Raw genomic sequence first — 27841 nt, 5'->3', positions numbered from 1 at the left:
GTTAAGACCTAAACAGTAGAGGGAGACGGAGAGCAAATAGCTTTGTCGATAAAATTAAAACAGAGTAAGAAATTAGCAAACGTTTCTCGTGAATCCTGAACTGTAGCATACCACAGAAATCAGACCTTACATAACAGTCTGGAGTGATATCAAAAACCCTCCATGAACTATACTTTACATGGTAGATCTCATGCAAAGGTCTCACCAACAAATAAGGGTTCCAACTTCCAAGGCACGAGCCTAGTGTACTCTTTAGTTACGTATAACAACAAACTATCGCAGTGGTATACTCCAGTTTAGCTGAATTGTTTAGGCTAATAAGGTTACCTCTAGGCCCTCATAGATAGATGATCAAAGTCCACTTCCATCCCTTCTGATGCTGCTTGAGCAAGATAGATGGTTATCTCTTTCTTTCTTTTTTTGTTTAAAGTGTTCCCACTCTTTGCAAATATCCCGGATCATAGAACATCTTTTACATGATCCACATTGCCCACAGCGTCAAGTATTGATGAGTAAGTGATTGCATCATACACAAAGCCTTTATCTTTCATCTCTCTCATCATGCTTGCAGCCTCCTCAAACATTCCAGCATGTGCAAAACATCCAAGAAGAGTATTATAAGTGACACCATCAGGCTTCACAACACCAGAACGCTTCATAGCTTCAAACATTTCTGTAGCTCTTTTCGCCGCACCTGCTCTAGCAAATCCATTGAGCATAATGTTATGCGAATTCACATCCGCAATGCAACCGTTCTCTTCCATTTTTCTAAGCAACGAATGAGCTTCATTGATCATACCAGCCTTAACCATTCCCGACATAAGCGCGTTGTAAGCATACACATCAGGACCACTCCCCTGGTTCTTCATCTCATTGAATAAGTCCACAGCTTCACTTAGCTTCCCGCACTTCCCAAAATGTTTGATCATCACTGCATAAACTCTAGAACTCACATTCCCAAAATTCTCCTTCAGCTCCTTAAACAGCTCGTTGGCTGCTTCGTATCTTTTCGCCTTTCCAAGAGCGTTTATAAGGCTGCAATACGCTGCAGGACAAGGCGGAAAGCCTATCTCATCCATCTCCTCAAGCAGCAAAAGAGCTTTCTCCACTCTATTGGTTTTACAATAACCATCTATCATGATGGAGTAAGTGAACTCACTAGGGGAAACACCTTCCGCCTTCATCTTATCAAACCAAGAACTCACTTCTGCAACCGGAGCTTTAGACTCAAACAGAGCTTTAATCACAGTGTTGTACGAAACAACACTGGGAGTACATCTCCACTTCCCCATCTCGTTGAAAACACTCAACAACTCCTCCACTCTACCCACTTTGCCTAAAACGTTCATCAGATTGTTTAAAAACACAACATCAGGACTCAAACCATCTCTAACCATGTTCTTATACAAACCATATGCTTCTTCCACTCTCCCTGCTTTACCAAGCCCTTTTACAAGCTCCGTGTAAGTATAAACACTAGGCAAGCAGCCTTCTCGTCTCATCTCCTCGAAAAGATCCAAAGCTTTATCAACTCCACCCACCTTAAAGTATACTCCCAGCAAAGTAGTGTATATCTTCTCCGTTGGCTCCAAATTATTCTCCCTCATCTCATCAAACAACCTTATAGCAGAATCATTCCGACCTAACTTATCATAAGAAGATATAACCGCGGAGTAAGTAACCGTATCTGGAAAACAATCACCTTCGTTACACATCTCGCTATAAACCTCATGAACTCTCTCGTGCTGTCCTTCCTGCATCAGCATCATAATCACAGAGTTGTAAGTGCTCGAATTAGGTTTGCACTTGCGTCCTTTCGCCTGATAAAACACAGACAAAGCCTTGCTAACCATCTTAGCTCTCCCTAACGCCTTCACAACCTCAGAGAGCACTCCTGGACTAACGCTAACATAAGTATTACGAACCACTTCTTGTATCGTTCTGTACATCTCACCGTAAAGCCTAGCCTCTTCAAGGCAGCGTATAAGGGCCATGTAAGTGGAGGAATCGTGCTGAAAGTTTCTTCTTTTACCAGCCCATTTGAAGAACTGGGTCTTGACGTTGATCTCGACGTCTATCTCGAGGACTGAACGGACTAGCCGGTGGTCTACTTTGAGCTTGAGGACCTCTAGAGCTTTCTCGGCGTCAGGTCCCCATTTGAAGATTTTGAGGATTCTGATGAATCTCTCGTCTAGCATCCGCACTGAAGGGTCTTTTCTAGAGAGTTTCCACTTCTCTTGTGGGTTCTCTGAGTACTCTGGGTTTGGAAGACTGAACATCTGAACAATCTCGCTTTCTGCGAAACGAATTGTTTTGAGAGTCAAAACGCCATAAAGGTGAAACCTTTTCTACTAAAAAATCTAAACTTTAGGAGGATATGATGTGCAGATAACCTGTTTGTTTAAATCTCTGAGAGAGGTGAGGTAGCGTTGAGACGCTTCGCTTCACGAGAATTGATCGAGACGTTATGTAGGCCATTTTTATAAACGGGTTTCGACGAGTTTTACTATTCCGGCGGTTAAAGATCGATGTGTTTGGAGTGGCCGTCGGCGTCGGTGGTTTTAGCAATGAGAACGGCGGAAAAATGATTAAGAGAGGTTAAGGATCAGACAGACGCACGTGGTTTTGTCTGTATGGTTTTCGGGTCGGTTTTTCCGGTTCGTAAAATAACTGCTTTTGAAATAATATCACCGGTTTTTCCGGTTCGGGTTATTCACTTTGGTTCACAATTCTGGTCGGTTTCGGGTGTGATTATCTAGTTTTCAGTTAATCCAAAATCGGTTTATGTATCAGTTTACTCTGTAAATTTGGTGAAAACCCAAAAAAAAATGTTATCTACAATCGGAGCAACACAGTTTATTTTGGTTTATTCGATTTATTCGGTTCCTGTCTGTCGAACCGAACAAATCGAACCAAAAACTGATTAAATTTAAAAAAAAAATCACTAATCAGATCATAGCTTCAACAAACCAAAAATCAAACATTTCGGTTCGGTTTGTTTCGGTTCCAGCCGGAATGTCAGGACTAGACTGATCACTAGTACAGCACAAAAGGAAGCTCCTTTTTGTTTGTTTGTTTTGGGTTCTCAGTGGATTTGCCATTTGCCACACATTCCCAATCTCCAAATAAACTTTTACTTCTTCTTCCTTCCCCGGAGAAGAAGATGGGTGGTTTCCTCATTGGGAGCACTTGCTCCTCCCCTTCTCCTCCTCTCCACTCTTCTCGCTTCCTCCCTTCTCCCTCTTCCTCTTCTCAGTTCCTGCTTCTCTGCTCTAACAATGCCGCCAAGTCCAAGCGTCGCCGACCTCCATCGGTTTCTCTACGCAGCCAAGACGCAAACAACGACGCCGTTTCACTCAAAAGAAGAGCCATTGTTCTCGTGGGTATCTCCGTTCTTCCCTTCTTCCAGCTTCAGTCCCCTGCTTTGGCCGATGAAAGTGAGTTCCTTCTTCTTGTTACTCTTCTGATAAAAATGTTATCTTTCATTGTTTTAATTAGTTTGTTATTATAACAGGAGACGACAATGAGATTAAGACATCAATGCTTAATCAAGATTCTGAGGTTTCTATATAAACTCCCTAGCATCCACCATTTGAGTTTCAATAGTGTTTTATAGGGATTGAGAGACTTTGTATGTTTGCTTTTTTTTTATGTGGTGGATTTAGGTTGCAGTTAGTGAAGGAACAACATCATCACCAAACACTTTTCTCTCTCTCCTAAATGGTCTTGGCATTTTTAGTTCTGGTGTTCTTGGTGCTCTCTATGCACTTGCTCGTAAAGATACCAAAGCTGCTCAAGAAACCATCGATTCTGTAAGCTTTCTCTTCTACAACTTGTTAAACCTTTTTAGCTTAGCAACTTTGTGTGGCAGAATGCTTGATTACTCATAGCACTTCTATAAGAGTGTATACCGTTGTCATTTTGATCCTTCCTTACTTGAGATACCGTTAACTGTGAGATACAGCTAAAGAACCAGCTGAAAGACAGAGAAAGAGCATTGGTTTTGATGGAGAAAGACTTTGAAGCAAGAATCCTGCGTGAGGAGGAAGAGTGGAACAAGGAACGGAAAAAGGCAGAAGAGGAACGATTCTCATTGATCAACCAGTTGAATTCTGCAAAGGAAGTGGCTGCGGGGTTAGGCAAGGAGCTAAGCAGTGAGAAGAAGATATCTGAGGAGCTTAAAGCTCAGGTTGGAAACCTGCAAAGCAATCTATCAAAAGCTGGTGAAGACAAAAGGGCACTTGAGACTGAGCTTAAAGAAAAGCTTGATTTGATTGAGGGGTTAGAAGATCGGATCAACTTGCTTAGTTTGGAGCTGAAAGATAAAAAAGAAGAAGTTCAAACTATTAGCACATCACTAGCTGAGAAAGAAGAAGAACTGAAGAAACTCAACTCTGCTTACACTCAAACCAGCAGTGATCTCGCTGAAGCAAAGTTACAAATCAAACAGCTTAAGGAGGAAGTCACAAGAACTCAGTCTGAAATAGACTCCAAGAACTCTGCCATTGAGGAACTAAACACCAGAATCACCACTTTAGTCGCTGAGAAAGAAGGTTACATCAAGAAGCTTGACGATGCTACAAAAGACTACAATGACTTGAAACTAACTTCTGAGACGCGAGCAGCTGCTGATGCTGACGTCATAAGAAGTAGAGAGGAGGAGATTCAGAAGATTAATGAAAAGCTGGATCATGCGGTGAAGGATGTTAACGAGAGTAGAGACAAAGTCGCTGACCTTACTGAGAAGTACGAAGACGCAAAGAGGATGCTGGAGATAGAACTCGCTAGTGTACAAAACTTGAGACATGAGCTCGAAGGAACGAAGATAACACTCCAGGCGTCGAGAGAACGTGTCTCTGACCTGGAGAAGATGCTTGATGAGTCGAGAGGTTTGTGCTCGAAGTTTGAATCAGAGGTTTCAAAAGTTAGCGAAGAGTTTGATAAAGCCAAGAAAAGGTATGAAGAGAATCTCGCTGATGAGAGACGAAACGGTGAGGTTTTGGCTAGTGAGCTTGCAGTGGAGAAGGATCATGTGAAGAAAGCTAGAGACGAGATTGAGGAACTGAGGCGTGAGGTCGAAGAAGCTTCTGCCAAGAACCAGAGCCTGCAAAAGGAGCTAGTGGAGGTTTACAAGAAAGGTGAAGCCACTAACAAAGAATTGAAAGAGGAGAAAGAGACTGTTTCGGCGTTGGAGAAAGAGGTGAAGGTGATGGAGAAGCAGATGTTAATGGACACGGAGGCCATGAAGGCCCTTGAGACAGACCTGGAAGAAGCAGTTAAGTCTTTAGACGAGATGAACAAGAACACAGCGACGCTTTCACGAGAGCTCGAGAAGGTGAACACTCATGTCTCGAGCTTGGAGGACGAGAGAGAAGTGCTTCAAAGATCGCTAGAAGAGGCGAAGAAAGCGTCAAAGGAAGCGAAGGAGAACGTGGAAGACGCGCATATCGTCGTGATGAGTCTAGGAAAAGAGAGGGAAGTGCTGGAGAAGAAAGCGAAGAAGCTGGAGGAAGACTTGGGGTCTGCAAAGGGAGAGATACTGCGCATGAGGAGCCAGCAACAGGATTCTATAAAGGCTGTGAATAGTTCAGATGATGAAGAGAAGAGCGATGATAAGGTTGCTGTGAAGAAAGTTGTCAGGAGGAGAAAGAGCAGCACTAGTTCTTGAAAGAGACAAAGGTTGTATAATGAGCAGAACTTGCTTATTATCATATAACTCTAATCTGTGTAAATTTTGACCATTTCATATAGAGTGAGAAGATTGTATCAGGCTATTCATGTCTAAAATTATGATCTCATAAACTATATGTTAAAGATTGAAATTACATTTATTATTATTATTATACAATTGAAACCAAAACACCCTCGAGGAGTTAAGGGCAAGCACCAAAAATTGTTTCTCAAGAGGCTGCTTTAGTCTTCAGAAACAACCATCCTTCTCTAGTAGAAGTTCAAAGTCTCTCAAATTCATGGCTGGCCATGAGCTTTCCATGTAGATGAGAGATCAGCAACAGCTTCACCAACTGTTAGATAAAGTCCACTCAAACCCAATGACTCAATGATCTTGGACTTCTGTAGCTTTTCCATCACACTCCCCACAGGGTTCACCAGCACAAGCTGTTTTGAAAAAGTGAAAAGTTAGCTTGTGTTTTACTACTTAACATAGGTAAGATCTTTGTTTAGAGATAGAGGTTTAACCTGAAGTGATTGCTTCTCCAGCCTCCTCCTAAGTTCAAACACCGCCTCAATCCCACTTGTATCTATGGAAGATACAGCTGAAACAGTTCAAAAAAGAGAAGGCATAAGTAAAGAAGATAAGTCAAAAGCTATGAGCATACCTCATATGAGAAGAGAAGTTACCTGTCATGTCAAGAACTATGCATTTTAAGGTAGTACCATTGTTTTCCTTTATCCGAGTTTCCTCTTCCCTTGTCCATCTCAAGATCCTACATAAAATCATTTCTATAAGAACACACACAAAACATATCAAGAATCAAGTTATTTAGTAATGAAGAAAGTTGTTTTGACTAACCTTTCTTGCAGGTAAGTGCTATTGACAAAGTATATTGGAGATTCAACAGCAAGAATCAAGAAACCATGGATTCTTGAGGCTTCTCTGTATCTTTTAAGACTCTGGTATATCTGAGTCCCTTGGATATTTCCAAACTCTAAAGTGTTTGGCCTGGTTACATGCAACAAGATCTTGATCACTGAAACAACCACCTGTGACAAGAATGTATCAAACTTAGATAACAAACAATCTGAGGATTAGTAAAAACCATAACCATAAATAATATATGTATACTCACTGCTATTGCTAGGCCAAGAGGCACAGAGACTAAGAGAACACCAAAGAAGGCACACATGCAAGTGAAGAAATCGAATTTGTCAACTTTGTAGAGCTTGTAAGCAGCTTGGTAGTCAATGAGGCCTATCACTGCGGTTAAGATGATGGCGGCTAGGATCAAGTTAGGAGTGTAGTAGAAGAGTGGCATCAGAAACAAGAGGGTCACAAGAACTGTCGAGGCCAACACAATGTTGGAAGCAGCTGTTTTTGCTCCAGCATTGTAGTTTACAGCAGATCTAGAGAAAGAACCTGAAGAAAACAATAAAATGTAAGTCGTCAAAAACATTGTTCCTTGGGCCACAAGGTGAATGAGATTGGTTTCTAACCTGTTGTAACATAGCAAGAGGTGCAAGAGCCAACCATGTTCATAAAACCTATAGCCATCATTTCTTTGTTCCCATTAACTTGATAGTTCTTTAGAGATGCAAAGGTTCTCCCAACAGCAATCCCTTCCTGAAAAGTCAATCAAGTCAAAGTGTTAAGCACTTTAGCACTTAACTCTACAATTTACAAAAGGATATAAAGATTTTGTAAAGCTTACTGTAAGAGAGAGAACCCCTGTGATGATACCGGTCTTGATGGCAAGAGCAAGATGAGTACCACTGAAGTACAACATGTTTGATGAAGGTGGATTCAAACCCTTTGGTAGATGTCCAATCTGCATTAAAAAATTGAACTGTTAGAATTTTCTCAATTCAGTTTTCAAAGTAACATAAGTCAAGTCTAGTTAATAATGTTCTTACAAAAGAGATGGCATGAGTCTTGTTCCTGATGAGGAATACAAGAAGAGTTGAGATAACAACTGATGCCAAAGGTGATGCAGCTGATATCCAGAAAAGTTTTGGCTTCCTCATGCTCTGTAAATTCGCCAGAAAATGTTAAATATTCAATCATAGCACAGTCTCTTTTGGTATAATGCCTGAAGTTTTTGCAAGTACTTACAATGTGTCTTGTGGTTAGGAGAATGATCAAGAAGCCAACCCCCATCACAATAGTTTCCCATGACCACTGAAATTGTAGTAAGTAACACTATTAGATAAGGATTTTTTTTATCAAAAAATAAATAAATAAAGAGGAAAGGAATGATTGACTTACTTCGGATCTATGGTTGAAAACAGAGGACATGACAGGAATAAATTGCATTTTGCCAGTGAAATGAACAATTCCAAGAAGGCCCTTAAGCTGTTGAAGTGACACAATCACAGCAGCACCAGCAGTGAAACCAACCAAAGTTGGCTTTGACAAAAAGTCAATCAAAAATCCCAGCCTGAAAAATTTTAATTAAATTTATGTAAATGTATAATACTAATCCAAAGTTGCTGACCATGAAAATTAAAGTGTAAAAACCACTAAGTAGAAGGAAGCATCTTGGAGGTAGACATTAGTACATGTCACCATCAAATCAAGTTATATAGAATCTTGGTCTTTTTTCCATAGAAAAATGTTAGTTATCTCTCTATTCATCATGATTAATGCCCCTTCCATATTCAGTGATAATTCAACAAAAGAGACTTAAGCAAAACTCTGAATATATTCTACACAATGAATTACTAAACTGCAATAATAAGCTTTACTACATATTCTTTTCACATGACGATTGCAGATTCCCCTTATTAGTTTGAGTTTTTGATTGGAAAATCTAAATTCTCTAGGTAATATTCATACCTAAGAAGGCCGAGTGAGGCTTGGAAGAGACCAGCAAAGAAAGTTGAAGTGAATGCCAATTTGAGATATAGAACTGGGTCTTGTGTTGGAGAAACACTCTCACTTAACATGGAGCCCATTACAAGTGATGCAATTGAGACAGGACCAACTGCAAGATGTTTTGAACTCCCAAGAACTGAGTAGATAAGTGGTGGCACAAAACTTGAATCTGCATGCAGCCACAAAACTGATTAATTAGAACCTGATATAGTTTATTACACTGATTAGTCTGCAATCATGTGATGATGGTCGATACTTACAAAGACCAACTATAGGTGGTAAGTTTGCTAGCTTGGCATAGCTGATTCCCTGCAATTTAAATTTCAAAACATAAAAACAAAAATTTGTAAGAAAAACCTTTAATTAAATTAAGTTTTTGGATAATTCTAAGCGAACCCACTATGAAATTAACGAGATTAAAGTATTTTTATTTAAATTTAATAATACATTGAATGACACTAAATAGTCCAAACAAAGGCAAAACATGTTATGTGTTTGCTTTTAACCTTCCGTGTCCAACCAGTAATCCCAACACTAATCAACAATGTAAATGACAAAACCTCGTTGTTACGCCTTTTATTATCCTACCAACATAGCTAGGACTTTAATTATCCTACCAACATATAAACAAAAAAAATCAAATTCTTTTTTGGTCAAAACTGAAAAGAATATGATAACCAAATTAGAAAACTGTAAAACAATTTCGATTTGATAGGATAATAATTTATTTAAAAACAGATCAATTATTTCCATTAATTTTCAATTTTTTGTTTAAATATATAGCTTAAGAATGATAAACCAATTTCGAAAAGGAAATAAAAATATTCACAACAAAACCAGAAAACAACAAAAAACAACTTTTCTAATTAAAAAAGGATTGTTAAGTGGTGAACCTGAGGGATGGCCAGACTGGCAATGGTGAGACCAGAGATAACATCAGACCTAAAAAGCTTGAGATCATACTGAGAACCCCATGTGAATATCGGAAACAAGCTTTGAAGACCAAGAATCACTTTGTTTCTCCATGTTTGGTTCCTAAACCTCTCTAACGGATCATCAGGAAAGAAAACATCAGCAAAGCGCTTCTTGAGTTTCTGAAACGTTGTTTTCTTGGGCGGTAGACAAACGCTGTGTATCTCCACGATCGTTTCTCTAGCGGTTGCGGTGTTGGGAGACGTCATATCTTCTACTCTGTTCGTGCCATGACCCATGGTTTAGAAGGGACTTTAAATGAACGGTTCTTGAAATAATAGAGATGCAGAATTCAATAGGTGATTTGGATGTGATTATGTTTGTAGGATTTTGTGAGGAAAGATGGTATAATTGTGCTTTGTATTTATAGACACTTGGCTCTAAAAGTGTAGTTGGTATTATGGGTAATGACATGTTTTTTTTTGTTTTACAAAACAAAAAAGGAAACTGAAAAGCGGTTTCATGGTTAAGTTTATAGGGGCAAATGCGTCATTTCCCATAATCAAGTTCGTGAAAAGGAAATAAAATCTAAGGAAATCAAATTTTCTGTAGAGAATGGCATATGAACAAATATATGATAAGATCGCAGAACAGGGGAATCAATGGGATATCATATACATTATACACAATGAAAATCATATAAAACTTGATACACAACGAAAATTACTAATTTTTTTAAATATAGTAGTATATCTAATCTATTAAAAAGCATTCCTTTTATAACATTAGATATATCTAGAAGTATAATACTTTTAAAACATTTATATCTCCAGTTCATATTTTACTCCAAAATAAAGTGAAAAATAAAGTAATGAACAAAAAATAAAAATTATTTCATTTATAGAGTGACGATTTTATTTTTTTATTTTTATTCAATTTTCACTCTATTTTGAATTAAAAAATGGAGTGAAAATGAAAATTTTCTAATTGTGTAGGTCAAATTAATTAAAACGCATTTTATGGTAGTTAATGTGTATATTTGTGATCTCAATTTTTCTTATAACTTTTTCGCCAAGTGTGTATATGCATGTCAAATAACCAGAGTAATTCATTGTAGTTAATACATGTGTATTTTGGTCAACTTATGTTTGTAAATGCTCACTCTTGGTTTTCATCATTTTATATTAATATATTTCTTGCTAGAAAATACTCCTTCCGTTCCCAAAACTAAGATTTTCTAAAATATGCACGCTTATTAAGAATTTAATAAATATTTATAATTTAATTTATTTTTTACTTTATTATACACTTTCTAATAACTTTTCACCAATAAATTTAATCAATTCAAATATTTTCAATTAATATTCTTCTAAAGTATAAAAATAGTACTTTAACAATACATAAAATCTATTTTTGTGGAACAAGAAAATAATCTAAAAAATCTTACATTCGAAAACGGAGAGAGTATAATTTTAGAGGTTACTACTCTCTTTGTTTCATAATAAATATCATTTTAACATTTTTTCTTGTTATAAAAAAATGTCACTTTACAATTTCAATGCAAATTATATTTTTAGCTAAAAATTAATTGAAAACTGCATTTTTTATAAATAATCTTATTTATCTCAAATACTATTGGTCAGAGAAGTGTAATTAATAACAATTTACGTATATTTCCGCCACTTTCTTAATTTGTGTGAAAAACTTCAAAGTGATATTTATTTAGAAACAGAAAGAGTATTATTTTATTATTTCTATGTTTTGGAAAAAAAAAACAATTGTTTTCGAATTCGTGATTTGGGAAAAGAAAAATGTTTCGAGTCTTATAGGATTCAGTGTCAAGTTAAAAGATAAGAGACTTACAGACTCCTGAACGTTGAATTTTTTTGGGGTGATGAGGACAGTTGAATTTGGGAAGACTGGTGGAGCTTCCACTTTAATGGCTTCAATTTAAATAAGGGAAAATCGCATAAAAAACCTTGAAAGTGTCACTTACTAGCACTTTAAACTTTGAAGTTTTTTCGCTAGCACTTTTAACCTTCAAAGTGACATTTTTATCATAAAAAACCTCCAAACAAGAAAAATGACCGGTTGAACAGGTTAAAAACAGTTTTTTTTTTTGAAAAAATAATTATTTAATTAATAAAATAAACAAAAAAATTAATAAAAATCGAAAAATTTAACAAAAAACTCACAAATTAAAAAAATGAGAAAAATAAATAAATATTTAAAAATTAAATAAAAAATAACAGAAAAATCAAAAAATAAATAAGATCAAATTAAAATGGAGAAAAATAAAAAAATCATAAATTAAAAAAAAAAGTGAAATTTTTTGAAACTGTTTTTAAAATTTTTATTTTTAATTTTTTAGTATTTATTTTTTATTTTATAAAATTTTAAACCCTAATTCCAAAACCTCACCTCTTAACTCTAAACCCTAAAGTTTGGATTAATTAACCCAAGGGGTATAAGTGTATATTTACCTCTTTAATGAAACTTATTTTTGTGATTTTGAGCCTTGAATACTAGTTTGAGAACAAAAACTTGGTTTGGTGTTATCTTAGTCTTTTTTTTATCAACACATATCTCCAATGATAATTTCCGACATTATATTTGAAAATGAAAAAAAAACTTTTTGAATTTTCAATTTTTGAAATTTATTATTATTTTTTCTGTATTTTAATTTGATCTTATTTATTTTTTAATTTTTAGTTATTTTTTATTTAATTTTCTAAATCTTTATTTATTTTTCTCACTTTTTTTTAATTTATGAGTTTTTTTGTTAAATTTTTCGATTTTATTATTTTTTTGTTTATTTATTAATTAAATAATTATTTTTTGAAAAAAAAACTGTTTTTAACCTGTTCAGCAGGTCATTTTTCTTCTTTGGAGGTTTTTTATGATAAAAATGTCACTTTGAAGGTTAAAAGTGTTAGTGAAAGAACTTCAAGGTTTAAAGTGCTAGTAAGTGACACTTTCAAGGTTTTTTATGCGATTTTCCCATTTAAATAATATCAAACATAAAATATTATACAAAGAAAAAATGGTTAAAAAGGCTCCACGTTGATTCAAAATTATCTGAAGATTAATTGTTGCCATAATTTTAAAATACATACAGATTCATACAAATATATGTGGGATCTATTATTGACCAGAAGATAGCAAATGTTTTGGTGTTAGCAATATTTGAATTGGTCACTCACTACCTAAGCCTCTCAAACTATGCGGATACTTAGAAGCCATTGAACAAAGCATTAAACGATGGAGAAAATTAATTTATCCCCTAATGACAAAGTCTTGGTAAAACTGCTTCCTCGTTTACTAATCTGTGTGTAGATGTAACAAAAGGTTAAAAAGGTGGCGCAAATAGATTGTAGAACAACACATTATTAGCAATTGAAATCATAGCTCCAATCTCTCTTACCCTGTGTTTAGGTAACACCCTAACTGTTGATTTCTTTATAAACATACATACATAATTTTTAATTAATTTCTTACGTTTTTTCTATTTTAAAATCCTACAAAATTATAAATGCCTTTATTAGACGTTTGAATCATAACTTTCATTTCATCATCGTTTCAGTTATACTATAGTCTTCTTACTTCTTGGTGATGTTTCAAGAAATTATGAAGTTTCACAAAAAAGTTTATAGTCTGAAATCTTTGACTAAATAAAATAATGATCGGGTTGTTCTTTTTACCTATAATGCTTTCTACGTACCCAACATTGATCGCAATAGTTCTCACAAAAAACATTGATAGCAATTTTTTATATGGATATCTCCAAAGGGTCGGTTTTCTTATATCTCGAATTTAAAACATTTGTGGCACGAAATGCTATTCTTTCAGTCGGATTTTTTGCTAAACTAACTTCAAACATGTGAAAAATTGTAGGTTTAAAGTCTGGAATTTTCACAGTTAATAAATAAATCGGTACAGAAAACAAATTTTACTAGATAAACAAGAAAATCAAAAGCAAACCTACTTTAGAACCGACATCCATATAGTCTTACAATAGAAATATATCTATACTCCAAGAAAACTTATCTTTCAAGTTACAAAAAACGTATATTTCAAACTAAAAGACGGGCATGATTTGTTAGTCTCAGTCTGTACATATATCAACATAAATAAATACTAAGTGGTATATATACCACTGTGAGAGCTCCATCCGCTTTCGTAAGATTTTTTTTATATCTATTATATATGTTTTTTTCTCTATTATATATGTTGCTAAAGCCGATATATACACTTTAGTTATCATCAGTATCTTCCCTTTTCTTATGTGATTTACTTATTTTTGGTTAAAAGAATCTTTTACTTGAGATTCGATTCAGTTCATTTTGATCATTATCCGTCGACGTGAACTTAGGCAATTCACGTAACACCATATTCATAAACACCTTTTGCGCCTCTGAGTATTATATGTCTCATGAATGTGTGGTTATTTATCTTTATAGTGCTCATTTAACAGATAATTTTCCTAATGACACGGTAGTTAATACTGATTTACTATTTGGTTTAGTGACAACAAGTTTGACATATGCTAATGAATTTTACATATATTCTTTTGATATCATATTATAGTTGAATGTAAGCTAAATACAAGAAAAGGGGAATACGCTAGTTCTAACAAAGACGTGACACATTACAACTTTAAAATGATATTAACTAAATTAGTAATGAGAAAATGAGAACTTAGACTAAACAAAAAAAAAAAGAAATGCATATATTCATGTATCGAAAAGTGTTGCTTTAAATCTCCATCCCACAAATGACTAATCCTTCCCCAAATTTCTAAAAAAATAATAAGAAAACAGATCCCACAATAGCATATCTTAACGCTGAAATAAGATATATCGAATTACCATTTCATGTCTTTATATTTGAGATGTTTTTCTTTTAAAGTTGTATTTGAGTATTGATTTATATGCTCAACAAGTTACGAAATATTTGAAAGAGCTAAACAATTTTAGGCTTTTTAAACGTTGAAAAACTATAAACCAAGATATCTCATGTCCAGGGCCGCCCTGCTTCTACGATTTTTTTGTTCTTCCTCGCCATTTTCTCAGTACATGGTCGGTAATTTTTTGACAATGCATTTTGTAGGAAATTTTTATCGGAATATGGTATGTTCTCTTGTAGTGCATATAGACTAAATTTATCAAATACCTATCATTTACGATATCTTTTGATCAATTTGTTTGTATCAAACTATAATAGAAACCGCATATAATGGAAACCTTAATTGTATATAAAATACAACATGCAAAAGGCCAAGGTGGAAAGAAAGAAGGCCAAGAAGAATCTCCAGAAGTGAGCATGAGGACGCGACCTCTCTTGTTACGCGGCGAGAGGTAGAGGCGCCATTATATTCCATTTACTTTTGCAGATTTTTTTTTCTTTATTTCTTAGTTAGATTCTTCTTGCTTTTTGTATTTATTTATTTCTTCTTTCAGAAATTATTGGAAAAAAAAATATTCTCGCTCTCTCTGTTCTTTTTCCCTTTATTTTTAATTTTCGTAATTTAATTAGTTTTTCGTAATTTAATTAGTTTAGTGAAGTATATAAATCATTGTCCACTTGTTCCCTTTTCCACTAAAACGTTAGTTACTATGTTACTCTGAATATGTTTATTCAGTATTGTATTCTCACGAATCTCTATCGTATGCACGCATTGTAAATAGATGTAGGCTATGGAGATATATATTATATAAAACATATAATTTTACTAATTGTTCAGTGGCTTTAAAATAATTTCCTTCAGGTGGAAACGGATAGATTGATGCTCCAACATGCTCATAATTAAATACCAAATGCAAAATCATCAATATCTGTTTTCCTTAAATTAAAATAATAAAGATTCCAATATATAAAAGATGTTAAATAAATAAATAAATAAATAAATATATATATATATATATATATATTTATGAAAGATGCAACTATTGTAAATATTGTAAAAAAGCATATGTTATGTATGAATACAGTTAAATTTTGGATACGCTGAGACCAAAATTTATTGGTGCTTTCTATGTCCGGGCCTGAGCAAGTTCATGGTCAAGATTCGATCTAGAAACTACATTACAAAATTATTGAAATTGTATAACCTAGCTTGATTTTTGTAACTACTATATCACTTACCAGTCATAAAAATCATGAGTTTCCAACTCACATCAATTGATAAAGAATAACGGAAAGGTATTCTGAAAATATCTCTGTTACTAATGTTAGGTGTTCTAAACACGAGGAACGTTAAAATGGAATAAAACAATACTACCTCCATTTCAAACATCCACGCGTTATACATTTTTTTTTTCAAAATATACATTTTATGTATTACTTAATAGTAAATTATAAATTTTATAAAACATAATTGTGTTTAATAAATTATACTCTCTCTGTTCTGAAATATGAGATGTTTAGAAGAATTTTTATGTTCTAATATGTATGATGTTCTCATATTTCTACCTAACTTTAACTTTATCAAAAACTGTATAATCAATTAAATTTAATAGTTCTATTTTGTAATTGGTTGAGTAGTTATTAATTTATAATTTTAATAATACTTTTTAGATAAAAAATAATTTTCTTAATAATCATGTTTATCTAAAAAATCTTATATTTAGGAATGGAGGGAGTATTGTTTACGAGTTGCGGAAAATAGTTAATTAGAAAAATGTATTAAAAGTCAAAATTAATATATTTTAATATGTATCAAAATTCTAAAATACACATATTTGAAAGGGAAAGAATATACTCTCTCCATTTAAAACATAAAATATTTTAAGTAGAACACACATATTAAGAAAAAAATTTGTATTAAAATATAATAAAATCTATAAATAAACACTACTCAACTAATTACAAAATAAATTATAAAATATGATTAATCACATAATCTTTTTATAAATTTAAAATTTATCTAAAAATATAGAAACATTTTATATATCGGAACATCAACATTTCTTAAAACATATTACATTAGAACGGTATCAACTATTTTATTAGAGTATATCTTCAGACGTTGGGTAGCCTTATATTAAATGTTTAAAATTAGTGGTGTGGAATCACATTAATTGCACACGTTTATAACACCATCTGCGTGTGATGAATTTTATTTGAATATACTTAACCTAAACATCAATGAACGGTAATTTTTTCAGTCAAAAAAAAAACATCAATGAACGAAGACGGTATATTGCCTAGTTTGAAAATTCTAGTCATACGGTTGGCCGATGTTGACTTGTATAATGATGGCAACGAAAATGGAGATAAAAGTCCTCCGTAATACATTAATAAACATTTGCTACTCTAATAACTAGTGGGTTTTGCACTTTTGCTGGCTATAAAATCTTCCATTTATAACCAAAAAAAATATAATTGAAGCAATTATTAACATATGTTGAGTGAAGATGCTGAATAACAAGTATTACACGATAAATTGAGATAACAAGCATGCCATGCACATTTCACATTTTATAACCATTTACTTTATAAATTAATCGTTGACAACAAATGTTAAATGGTGATAAAATATAGTTTGCTGCGAGCGTCCAGTCTATACTGCTACAGTCACAATGAACGCATTAGATTCGTGAGCTTGTTAGTGTCCACCCTTAGGCACATCCCACTTTTGGTAGCCTTTAAATTCAAAAGTGAGATCTTGAACATATGCAAAGATAACTTGAACATTATTAGTCCATTGATATATCCAATGGTAGATAGCTCTTTTGTAAAACAATGGAATGTCCAAGTTGTAGTTTTGACTTTTGATTGGTTAATGTTATTTTGATTTTCAAAAATTTATAAGTGGACAGGCATATTCTTGAGAATATACCAGTTTCATTATCTTTCGACCTTTCTTCTCTCTCAATCATCTCAATCTTAATTTTGACATAATTTTATTTGATCACTAGTTTTGACCTGGTTAATTTCTCTTCTCTGACGGCCAGTGCAAGCAAGGTCCCATCAAAAGAAAGCATACATTAGACATCATTATTGTAAACCCTATAGTATTTGAATATTATAACTACGATGGGTTTATTTAGCAAACTTGCATTAATACGAAGAAGAAGAAAAACCAGGAAAAGTCTTAACATAATGGGACAACAAGCATCCAAACAACAAATCTCTTTTGGGACTTGATGTGTGATGCGCCGAGTGATATATGCAACAAGTAGAAGTGAAAAAAGAAACTGTACAACAAGTAGTTCAAGTATATATTCAACATTTAGTCAAAAAAAAAAAAAAAAGTATATATTCAACATCATGGTCTAATCATGATATATTTTTTTTACACACGTAATTATCAGTTGTTATTTAAAAATTATGATTATTTCAAATAATTCATATGGGATACATAATCCTGACGCTAGGTATTCCTCAGATTCAACATAAACTAATTTTAAAAAAAACCTGAAGTTTAATCCCACCTGTTTTTCAAAATTTCAACCACCAGTTCGAGCACTAAGGTCTCTAATGATAAATTCACCAAAAACTTTTTACGGACGTCAATTAAAACAAAACAATCATGATAAAATGAATGACCTTATATCAATATATTTAAATATTACTTTAACTAGGGATTTTCCCGGGCTACGCCCGGGTTTTTGACAGTTATATTTTTTTAATATATAATCCACATATATCATGGCTATGATATATAAAATATAAATCATATATCAAATTTGCAATGATTTAAGCTCAAAATTTGCTTATTGTTACTATCAAAAATATATTTGGGATGCTGAGCAAACATGTGAGATGAATAGAGAGCATTTGTTAGCCTTTTAATTATTGTGGAATATACTTTTAAAAATCGAGATGAGTGGAATATACTTTTCGATTTCACGCACCTCGAAAAATTGTCAAGTCAGAATCCATTGCTCATGTCGAGAGTTGTTTATATAATAGCTTGCCAGTAACAGATAAAAACTCAAAAGGGGATGTTAAGTTATAATCATCATCATCGTCAGCTATGCGGGGAAGCACTTGAATCACTCAATCATCTAGTATTCCAATGGATTCCGAAATAAGTATGGAACTGGCACCACTCGAAAACCAACCAAGTTGGGTGATTATTCTCAATATTTGAGCTGGTTACTATCAGTTACTTCCTCCTCAGTCGCCTTTGATTGATGACTTGGCCTTGTTTACTAAATGGCAAATTTGGAAAATAAGGAGTATATTAACCTTCCCAAGTCATATATAATTCATCTCACAAGTGATTAATAACTCTATTATCAATCGAAAACTATGGAATTGAGATAAAACCAAAACATGGGAGGAGCGACATCAAATTCAATATACAAATATCAACGGTAATTCTTCTTAAGATTACAAACAAGTAAGACTGTATATATTGTAGATGCATCATGGTCTTCACCAAAAGACCGAGCAGGCATTGGAGGTGCACCATATAGGAAGGACTACAAGTCATTAAACCAAGTACAAATATTGATCTTTGGAAGTTGAAGTTGTCAAAGAAGTAATAGACTGGTTTCTGATGAAGTTGTGTTTGTTGGTGACAATTGGGTCCTCTTCAGTGAGCTTAATACCTTTCTAGAAGTAAAATGCTATTTGGTTGGAGCCAATCAGCATCCAGGACAATAGTAATGCACTCCGAATCATTGTTTCTGAAATTGACGATCTTGCTATTTTGTTAAGGAAACAAATTTTAAGATATGGTGTATCTTAGAACACTTTGTAACATATCTTTGCATCTAATACAATATATTGCCGACAAAGAAGAGAGTAGTATTCAACGATGAAACAAACAAAAAGCAATCATCCTAACTCGAACTGTATTACTAAATCTAGCGTAATATCACAACAGAGTTTTTTTCTTACATAATAATCATTTCTTATTTTCCTTCTTAGCCAAAAATTATCCATCTCAATGAGCCATTCTAGTATATTTGTCTTCTTCTCTTCGAATCAACTAAGTTTGTAATAACTTGATTGCAATGATAAAAAGAATTCATACATAGCTAACTTTCATAACAAAGTTTTTACTAAATCTAGCGTAATATCACAACAGAGTTTTTTTTTTTGCAACCAAAATCAGATTAGTTTTCAAAGCTACCAATTTTTTTTTTGGCTCTAGAAAACAAAATACATAAAAGACTTTATATCTTGGATTTAGAAAAATATACAAATGATTAATTAATGTTTTTAGACTTACAACCAAAAATCCTACAACAAAAATATTTACAGCTATAACAAAAAATAATAATGTACATTATTAATTCTACAACAAAATATACATCATTCTAATCAAACTCTTCATTTGTCATACCAAAAAAAAAATCAAACTCTTCATTTGTAAATTATTTTCCTTCTACTCGTGTTTTAATAATTTCGAGTGTTTATTTGAAATTTAGTGATTGACAATTTTATATAGAAAACAACATACAAAATTCACTTCTTTATTTTTTTTTGTTAATTATTAATTAGTTTTGTTTTATTTTAAAAATTTAAATGATGCGTCACAATTTGATTGCAGAGGTGACTTCAAATGTGTTTAATGTTTATAAATGAGATATTGATCTCCGCCGTATCTAATACACCTCTTCCTCTCTGCAATCACTCCAAACGCCGAGCCTAACGTCTTTCTTCAATCGCCGGTCTGCAGATTTGAGCCGCGATACGAGATCCGACGAGCAGATCTTCTGCTCTGCTTAACCTGCTAAGATGGTGAGAAAACTCAAATCTCCCGTTGATTTCTATTTCATCTCTCCCAGATCTCAAGCTAACCCACTCGCGATTCGATCTAGTTTCCTGCATTTGCATTTCATCCGTAGCTAGGCCTAATCTCAGCGCGATCGTGGAATCCGAAACTATCCGGATTCTTCTTTGTAGTTTTTTTTTCACGAAATCGAGGATAGTGTCTCGCATTTTTGGTTTATGAGATTGAATCATTGAAGATGGATCTGGTGATTGTGGCTTGCCAGATTTGTACTGACGATTCGTTATTTTTTTTTTTTTTTTTGGTTTTAACAGCCGCTCAGACTCGATATCAAGGTAATTGTTCTTCTTCATCTTCTTTCCATGAAGGATAGTATTAGGAACAGTTTCCTAACGTTCTTATCTGTGATTGCTGTGGCGATGATTTGCTTTGCATCAGAAAAAATTTGCTCAACGATCAGAGAGAGTGAAATCTGTGGATCTGCATCCTACAGAGCCATGGTCAGTAGTTTTCATCTTTGATTTTTGCTTACTTGCAGCTTTGATTCATGTTTTTTTGTATTCTGGATGTGGTGATGAAATGTCAATTTATTCTCATGGTGGTGGTTGGTGTTACAGGATTCTAGCAAGTTTGTATTCTGGAACCGTCTGTATCTGGAACTACCAGACTCAGGTGGGTGAATACTTTTTAATTTTTGTTTCTCTCTATCTGTTTCTGCTTATAAGTCATTATAAGAGACTTGATGATTTAGTAGTTGTTATGATTTCGTGGAGTTTCTTCTAATCTGAATCTAATATGATTGTCTTCTCAGACGATAACAAAATCTTTCGAGGTCACCGAATTGCCAGGTATAGTAATTTGACGAGCGTCTTTTTTGTTATAGATTTTTGACTCGCTGTGTATGGCCTTGTGGAGCTTTGTTTCTGATACTGAATTTTTTATATATGACTTTGCAGTTAGGTCGGCCAAGTTTATCCCACGCAAGCAATGGGTTGTGGCAGGAGCGGATGATATGTACATCCGTGTATACAACTACAACACGATGGACAAGGTTAAAGTGTTTGAGGCTCATTCCGATTACATTAGGTGTGTTGCTGTCCATCCGACCCTCCCATATGTGCTGTCATCTTCTGATGATATGCTCATAAAGCTCTGGGACTGGGAAAATGGTTGGGCTTGTACTCAGATCTTTGAGGGGCATTCGCACTATGTGATGCAAGTGGTATTTAATCCAAAAGACACCAACACTTTTGCCAGTGCATCGCTTGACCGTTCTATAAAGGTATGAAAAATGCTCCCAAGCTTAGATTTATGGCTTAGCCAGCAATAGGTGCTGTAAAAAGTGTTTGCTCAGACTGTTTTTTCATGCTTGTTCATCTTCAGATATGGAATCTTGGCTCCCCAGACCCAAATTTTACACTGGATGCTCATCAGAAAGGAGTCAACTGCGTAGATTATTTCACAGGGGGTGATAAGCCCTATTTAATTTCTGGCTCTGATGATCAAACTGCTAAGGTCTGTATCCAGTTATATATGTGATTTGTTAGCCTTAGAGCATATGTGTTCGCAGATCATTTACTAGTGGTTCTGGAATCAGGTATGGGACTATCAAACTAAAAGCTGTGTCCAGACGCTAGAAGGGCACACCCACAATGTGTCTGCAGTATGTTTCCATCCGGAGCTTCCAATAATACTCACAGGTTCTGAGGATGGCACTGTTCGCATTTGGCACGCCACGACTTACAGGTGTTTTTTCCTATAACCTTTCTGTAACAATGCTGATGCTTTTGGGGGGTATTGAAACATTCAACTACGCCTTTGGCACATGAGGTTCTTTCTCGTACTCATTTTCTTTTGATTTGTTATTACTACTTTTATTTTTTCAGGCTAGAGAACACATTGAACTATGCTCTCGAGAGAGTCTGGGCCATTGGTTACATAAAAAGTTCGCGCAGGTAAGGATTTGGACTCTTGCTTCCTCTATGTAGATTTTCTCTCTTAAGTAGAATCTTTGTGTCTGCCATTTTGTTGTTAACTTTCTTCTGAAATTGACGATTTGAAGAGCTAAGGGTGCTTATAATTAGTAAGAGCTATTGTGGGATCAGTGTTAACGCTGTATTCCTCTGAGCATTCACGACCATCTAACGAATGTGTTTGCATTTTACAGGGTTGTGATTGGATACGATGAAGGAACCATCATGGTTAAACTTGGACGAGAAATTCCTGTCGCTAGCATGGACAGTAGCGGAAAAATTATATGGGCTAAGCATAATGAAATCCAAACTGCAAACATCAAAAGTATTGGTGCCAGTTACGAGGTCTAACTTCTAACTATAATTACTTTAATATAGCATGGCTGAACCTGCGCGACTAAGCTGTGTATGTGTATTGTCTGATGATTTTAACCGTCTCTTTACCTAGGTTACTGATGGAGAAAGACTTCCCTTGGCTGTTAAAGATCTGGGGACCTGTGATCTTTATCCACAAGTGAGTGTTACTATACAGCACCGTGTGAAACTTGCCCTGTTGTGGTGAATTATTATAGGAGCTATTGGGATAACATTTTGAAGTTTTTGGTCTCACTAGAGTCGTGCTTCTGCTAAATATGATTTGCTTTAATCCCTCTTTGAAACCATTTATTATTCGAAATGAAGTGGGTAACACGAAGTCCCAAGAGCGTGGTTCAGAATAATCATCTCTTGTATCTCATGAATTGCTATTCATTCTAACTCCCAGAGCTTGAAGCATAACCCAAACGGGAGGTTTGTCGTAGTCTGCGGGGATGGGGAGTACATAATCTACACAGCTTTGGCTTGGAGAAATAGGTCTTTCGGTTCTGGACTGGAATTTGTTTGGTCATCCGAGGGGGAATGTGCAGTTCGAGAGAGCTCGTCAAAGATAAAGATATTCAATAAAAATTTCCAGGTCTGCTATTCTCACTAAGGCATTTCCAATACATTTGGTTAGAGTGTGCATCTAGGTTAAAGATACATTTTTTCTGGATTGTTATGCATTTTGTTGTTGTGAGACTTGTTGAACCTTGTGATTTCTTGAGACATTGTGTAACGATCTAGGGTTTCGGATAGTAATAGGATTTACATCTTGTATCCGTTTGAAATTTCCATAGTGCACCTTATTCTATATGAGTGAGTTCAGTCACAACACATCACTGGTATTTTCAGGAAAGGAAGAGTATTCGGCCTACTTTCTCAGCTGAGAAGATTTTTGGAGGATCCTTGTTAGCAATGTGTTCAAGTGATTTCATCTGCTTTTATGATTGGGCTGAATGTAGGCTGATTCAGCGAATTGATGTCACAGTAAAGGTATTCAACCACTGAACTTGTATCTGTTGTGGAATTTAACTTTCATCAGTTTTTTCCTATTCTTATTTTACATTTTATTTTCACTTGGAAGTGGTCTCCATTTGTATCTTCTCTAACTCTCTAGTGCTCCCATGAAAAATCTGCAGAATCTTTATTGGGCAGAAAGTGGTGATTTAGTTGCCATTGCTAGTGATACGTCATTCTACATCCTGAAGTTCAATGTGAGGGTCTCGCTCAACCTCAAAATTTTCAGGAATATATTTTTGCATTTCCACTTTCGTGGATTTTCCTAATGCTTACTCTGGTGTTCCTCTCTGTTGCAGCGTGACTTGGTTTCCTCCCATTTTGCTAGTGGAAGACAAACTGATGAAGAAGGTGTTGAGGATGCTTTTGAGGTTCTCCATGAGAATGATGAACGTGTTAGGACAGGTATATGGGTCGGGGACTGCTTCATTTACAACAACTCTTCTTCGAAGCTTAACTATTGTGTTGGAGGCGAGGTACTCTTCTTGTATTTTGATATCTTCAAAGATTTAATCATCTTTATGAGTTACACTATATCTTAGCCGGTAATATACTTATGACAGGTAACCACAATGTATCATTTGGACCGTCCAATGTATTTGTTAGGCTATATTGCCAACCAAAGTCGGGTCTACTTGGTAGACAAAGAATTCAAGTACGTTCCTTTTTTCTGTCTTTTTATTTCAGACGGTTTAATAGCTCATTCAAAATATGCTGACGTATTTCACCTTTCTTGGGAATGCAGTGTCATAGGATATACCCTGCTGCTTAGCCTGATTGAATACAAGACTCTTGTGATGCGAGGTGATTTGGACAAAGCCAATGAAATTTTACCTACAATTCCTAAAGAGCAGCATAACAAGTACGTTATAAGTTATTTTAGTCTAAATTTCAACATTTACATATTCAATATGTACCGCAACTCATCTCCTACTGTGTCATATGTCCTACGTGATGTTATTTTTAGATTTCAAATGGTCTTTGTTGTTCAGTTTACGAAGAACATTGTTATTTTGGTTTCTTTGAGATGTTTACGAGGATTCACTCAACTTGATATTATATTTCCCTCATCTATTGTATTTCACTATTTTGTGTACATCTCTCTCTGACTTTGTTCTGGAAATGCTTCAAATTGTTAGTGTTGCTCACTTCTTGGAGTCTCGGGGAATGATTGAAGATGCTTTAGAAATTGCGACCGATCCTGACTACAGATTTGAGCTGGCCATACAATTGGGTAGACTTGAAATTGCCAAGGTAAATATTATATGTGATGATTGAATGCTTAAGAAGTACTTTGACTATATTCATTTACTTAGCAATATGTTTATTATCCTTGTTTTCCATGCTTGTAGGAAATCGCTGAAGAAGTGCAGAGTGAGTCTAAATGGAAGCAGTTGGGAGAGTTAGCCATGTCTTCTGGCAAGGTATATCTTCTCCAGAATATTCTTTCCTAATGTTTTGTACTGGTAATTTTAAGAAATTGATTATTTTTAGATGCTATATCAGTTGATTTTACTACAATATATTGTATTGATAAATAACGCTGCTATTATAGATTTTATGATGGCATTGGCTTTCTTCTAATCTTTATGGATTCATTTTGATACCTACTATCTAAGTGTTTGTATTGCATTTCTGTGTGCGTCATCATGATAGCTCCAACTGGCCGAGGATTGCATGAAGTACGCTACGGATTTGAGTGGTTTGCTACTACTATATTCTTCTTTGGGAGATGCTGAAGGGATGTCAAAGCTTGCATCCCTTGCTAAGGAGCAGGGAAAGAACAATGTCGCCTTTCTTTGCTTATTCATGCTGGGTAGATTGGAAGATTGTCTGCAGTTATTGGTGGAGAGGTATTTCATTAGCGCTCAAATGGCGTTTTATAAAAATCAAATCCATATATGCTTTGTGTTATCTCGACACAAGATTTTCTTCTTTTTTTCTTCTCCAGCAACCGGATACCAGAAGCTGCTCTGATGGCACGTTCTTATCTTCCAAGCAAAGTTTCAGAGATAGTAGCTCTCTGGAGAAAAGATCTAAGCAAGGTTACTTATTCATCTTTCTATCAATAATGGTGAATGACCATAAAAATGTCATATGTCTTTTAGTTACATTTTGACTTGTCAACAGGTTAATTCGAAAGCAGCAGAATCTTTGGCTGATCCTGAAGAGTACCCAAATCTTTTTGAGGATTGGCAAGTTGCTCGTTCTGTTGAAGCTAATGCTGTAGAGGCGAGGTACTCCTAGCATATCTTTTTAGCTAATGATCATTATGTTTATTATACGATTGTTCTGAATAGGGAGCGACTCACTATTTTCACTTGTTTACACATTGAGATTGTTAATGTTGATAGCTCATACCCAGAGTATCATTGGTTTGGTCAAACCAATAAATTTACTCTTGTTTATCTACAGGGGAGTTTATGCTGCTGCAGAAAATTATGCAACCCAGGCCGATCAACCTTTCATTACCCTCGTGGAAGCCTTCAGAAACCTGCAAGTTGAAGCAGAGGAACCATTTGAAAATGGAGACGGAGATCACGAGGTAAGTTCTTTTGGGAGCTGTATTTCTTAAAAAATGGTTCGTCTGAATCATTTGCTAAGCAGGACTCGACGTTTACTTGTATTTTGTTTTTTTACACTGTGCAGGTAGCAGAAGAAAATGGTGATGCAGAGAATGAAGGAGGTGAAGAGGAAGAGAATGAAGAAGAAGTGAATCAAGAAGAGGGAGTTGTTGATGAAGATTCTACAGATGGTAGTGCTGTACTTGTTAATAGAAGTGAGGGTGAGGAAGAGTGGGGTACGAATAGTAAAGACAACCAATCAGCCTAATAAAGCAAGTCAGTCCAGGATCAATGTTGAAAAATCAAAGATATTAAATAGATTTTTTCACTGAAACTCCCACAGCAAATAAAAGTTGGCCGGTTCTGACATGTCATCTCTTGTTTCTTTGCATGAGATGGGATAGGTTGTTGTTATATGAGTTGTAACTTTTGTTACATCTCTGCATTGTCGTGGCTAGGATCTGGAGACTTGTCTCTCTCAAAATTTAATTCATTTTGCAGTTAGTGTGAACTCTAATCGTTTTGAATTTGTGTTTTTTATTTTTTGCAGTGCTTACGCCACATCAGTAGCCAGTAAGAGTACTTGGATCCATATTTGGATATGGAGCAGGGGAATCAGTTCTTGGTGGAAGATGTTTGGTTTTCTTTTGTGTTATTAGCTATGTTACATGGAAACGGAAGCGGATACGTGGAAGCGGAAACGTAAGGAAGCGCAGAAGCGAGATTTTTAAAAATATTAGGAAGCGGGCACGTATTGGAAGCATATATCCATATATATATATTTTTTAAAATTAGGACTAAAAATTACATGACTTAAATTTGAAATAAAGCATTTATTCATTTATAATAATTTTGAAATGATTTTATATTAAAACTGTAAAAATACACATAAATTAAGTTTATAAAAAATATTATATTAATGATTTTTAATACTTCATAAATAATTGACACAATATATTTCAATATGTGTTATATCTTTAATAAAAAATCTCAAAGCATAAAGATAATTTATAGTATTATTTTTAATATTTGTATATTTATAACTCAATGTTCATTACTATTAATATTTTTTATTTTACATAAATTAAAACTATGGTTTTATATTTATTGATATACATTGTATTTTTTTTTTAAACGGAAGCATGATTTCAAAACGGAATCGTAAGCTTCCAACAAGTATTTAAAGAAAATATTTTAGAAACGTTTTGGAAGCGAGATTCCGCAAGCTTCTACAAGATTCCGATTCTGATTCCGGTTCCGAAGCGGGAAGCGGACGTCCGATGAAGCTTCCGTGCAACGTAGGTTATTAGTGCTCCCAGGTGGTTTTACAATGATCATTATATAATAAAAGTATACAATCGAGAGTTTATATCTTTTGTTCTTACAAAAATCTGGTTTTAGATTTTCACAGCTCATGTGTTTTACAAATTGCTCGTGCATTATATAATTTTTTGGAGACCTTATAGTTTTTGCTATGAATTGCAGTGAAAGGATGTAATGAACACATCGTAGTGCATGTAAGCTATCAAAAAAACAGAATTGATTGAAAAAATCTTAGATTTTAGGGAATTTGGACGGGAAAACTATTTAAAAATTTATGGATATCTAAATCAATTAAAATACATAAATCAATAAAACCTCCTATTTTAAAATAAACCATATTTAATAATCTAATCTAACAAAAAATAAACCATACTGAAAAAATGCTATATCACCAAATAACGTCAAAATCATACCAAAAAATGGATTATTTGGAAAAGTAAATAGGAGAAAAAAA

General features: G+C 34.4%; 4 protein-coding genes across 11 annotated transcripts; 2 read left to right on the top strand and 2 right to left on the bottom strand.

Annotated features, from left to right (window-relative positions):
* Positions 1–28: 28 nt before the first annotated feature.
* Positions 29–2821, bottom strand: LOC103859653 (pentatricopeptide repeat-containing protein At3g16010). Its single transcript, XM_009137221.3, has 2 exons — positions 2394–2821; positions 29–2296 (listed from the first exon to the last, which is right to left on the bottom strand). The coding sequence occupies exons 1-2, from the start codon at positions 2476–2478 to the stop codon at positions 459–461; spliced, it is 1923 nt and encodes a 640-aa protein (XP_009135469.1). The 5' UTR covers positions 2479–2821; the 3' UTR covers positions 29–458.
* Positions 2822–3073: 252 nt separating this feature from the next.
* Positions 3074–5848, top strand: LOC103859650 (MAR-binding filament-like protein 1). The gene is made up of 4 exons (XM_009137219.3): positions 3074–3437; positions 3515–3561; positions 3666–3812; positions 3965–5848. The coding sequence occupies exons 1-4, from the start codon at positions 3164–3166 to the stop codon at positions 5666–5668; spliced, it is 2172 nt and encodes a 723-aa protein (XP_009135467.1). The 5' UTR covers positions 3074–3163; the 3' UTR covers positions 5669–5848.
* On the bottom strand, positions 5779–9762 carry LOC103859652 (probable sulfate transporter 3.4). The gene is made up of 13 exons (XM_009137220.3): positions 9445–9762; positions 8812–8860; positions 8513–8720; positions 7943–8114; positions 7790–7855; positions 7591–7704; positions 7389–7505; positions 7174–7300; positions 6810–7096; positions 6533–6723; positions 6361–6446; positions 6199–6275; positions 5779–6117 (listed from the first exon to the last, which is right to left on the bottom strand). The coding sequence occupies exons 1-13, from the start codon at positions 9760–9762 to the stop codon at positions 5968–5970; spliced, it is 1962 nt and encodes a 653-aa protein (XP_009135468.2). The 3' UTR covers positions 5779–5967.
* Positions 9763–19955: 10193 nt separating this feature from the next.
* On the top strand, positions 19956–27535 carry LOC103860170 (coatomer subunit beta'-3). 8 transcript variants are annotated; one of them, XR_004456372.1, is made up of 26 exons: positions 19956–20161; positions 20468–20488; positions 20592–20653; positions 20771–20825; positions 20965–21001; positions 21110–21435; positions 21537–21668; positions 21751–21899; positions 22040–22108; positions 22321–22471; positions 22575–22640; positions 22890–23078; positions 23336–23476; positions 23623–23697; positions 23800–23976; positions 24064–24155; positions 24246–24362; positions 24640–24754; positions 24853–24924; positions 25157–25353; positions 25452–25545; positions 25631–25737; positions 25916–26045; positions 26150–26255; positions 26615–26715; positions 27367–27535. XR_004456372.1 is itself a non-coding variant. In XM_033287910.1 (25 exons), the coding sequence occupies exons 1-25, from the start codon at positions 20159–20161 to the stop codon at positions 26632–26634; spliced, it is 2748 nt and encodes a 915-aa protein (XP_033143801.1). In that variant the 5' UTR covers positions 19956–20158; the 3' UTR covers positions 26635–26933. The 8 variants fall into 8 exon arrangements, 4 of the variants coding, with proteins under 4 accessions (XP_033143801.1, XP_033143800.1, XP_033143802.1 ...); XR_004456371.1 differs by having other exon boundaries at positions 26150–26300; XR_004456370.1 differs by having other exon boundaries at positions 26150–26336; positions 27367–27511.
* Positions 27536–27841: the final 306 nt, after the last annotated feature.

Source organism: Brassica rapa, chromosome A03, assembly GCF_000309985.2.
Source record: "Brassica rapa cultivar Chiifu-401-42 chromosome A03, CAAS_Brap_v3.01, whole genome shotgun sequence".
Lineage (NCBI taxonomy): Eukaryota > Viridiplantae > Streptophyta > Magnoliopsida > Brassicales > Brassicaceae > Brassica > Brassica rapa.
The sequence above is the reverse complement of the archived record's forward strand: the minus strand, read 5'-3'. Positions and strand labels throughout refer to the sequence as shown.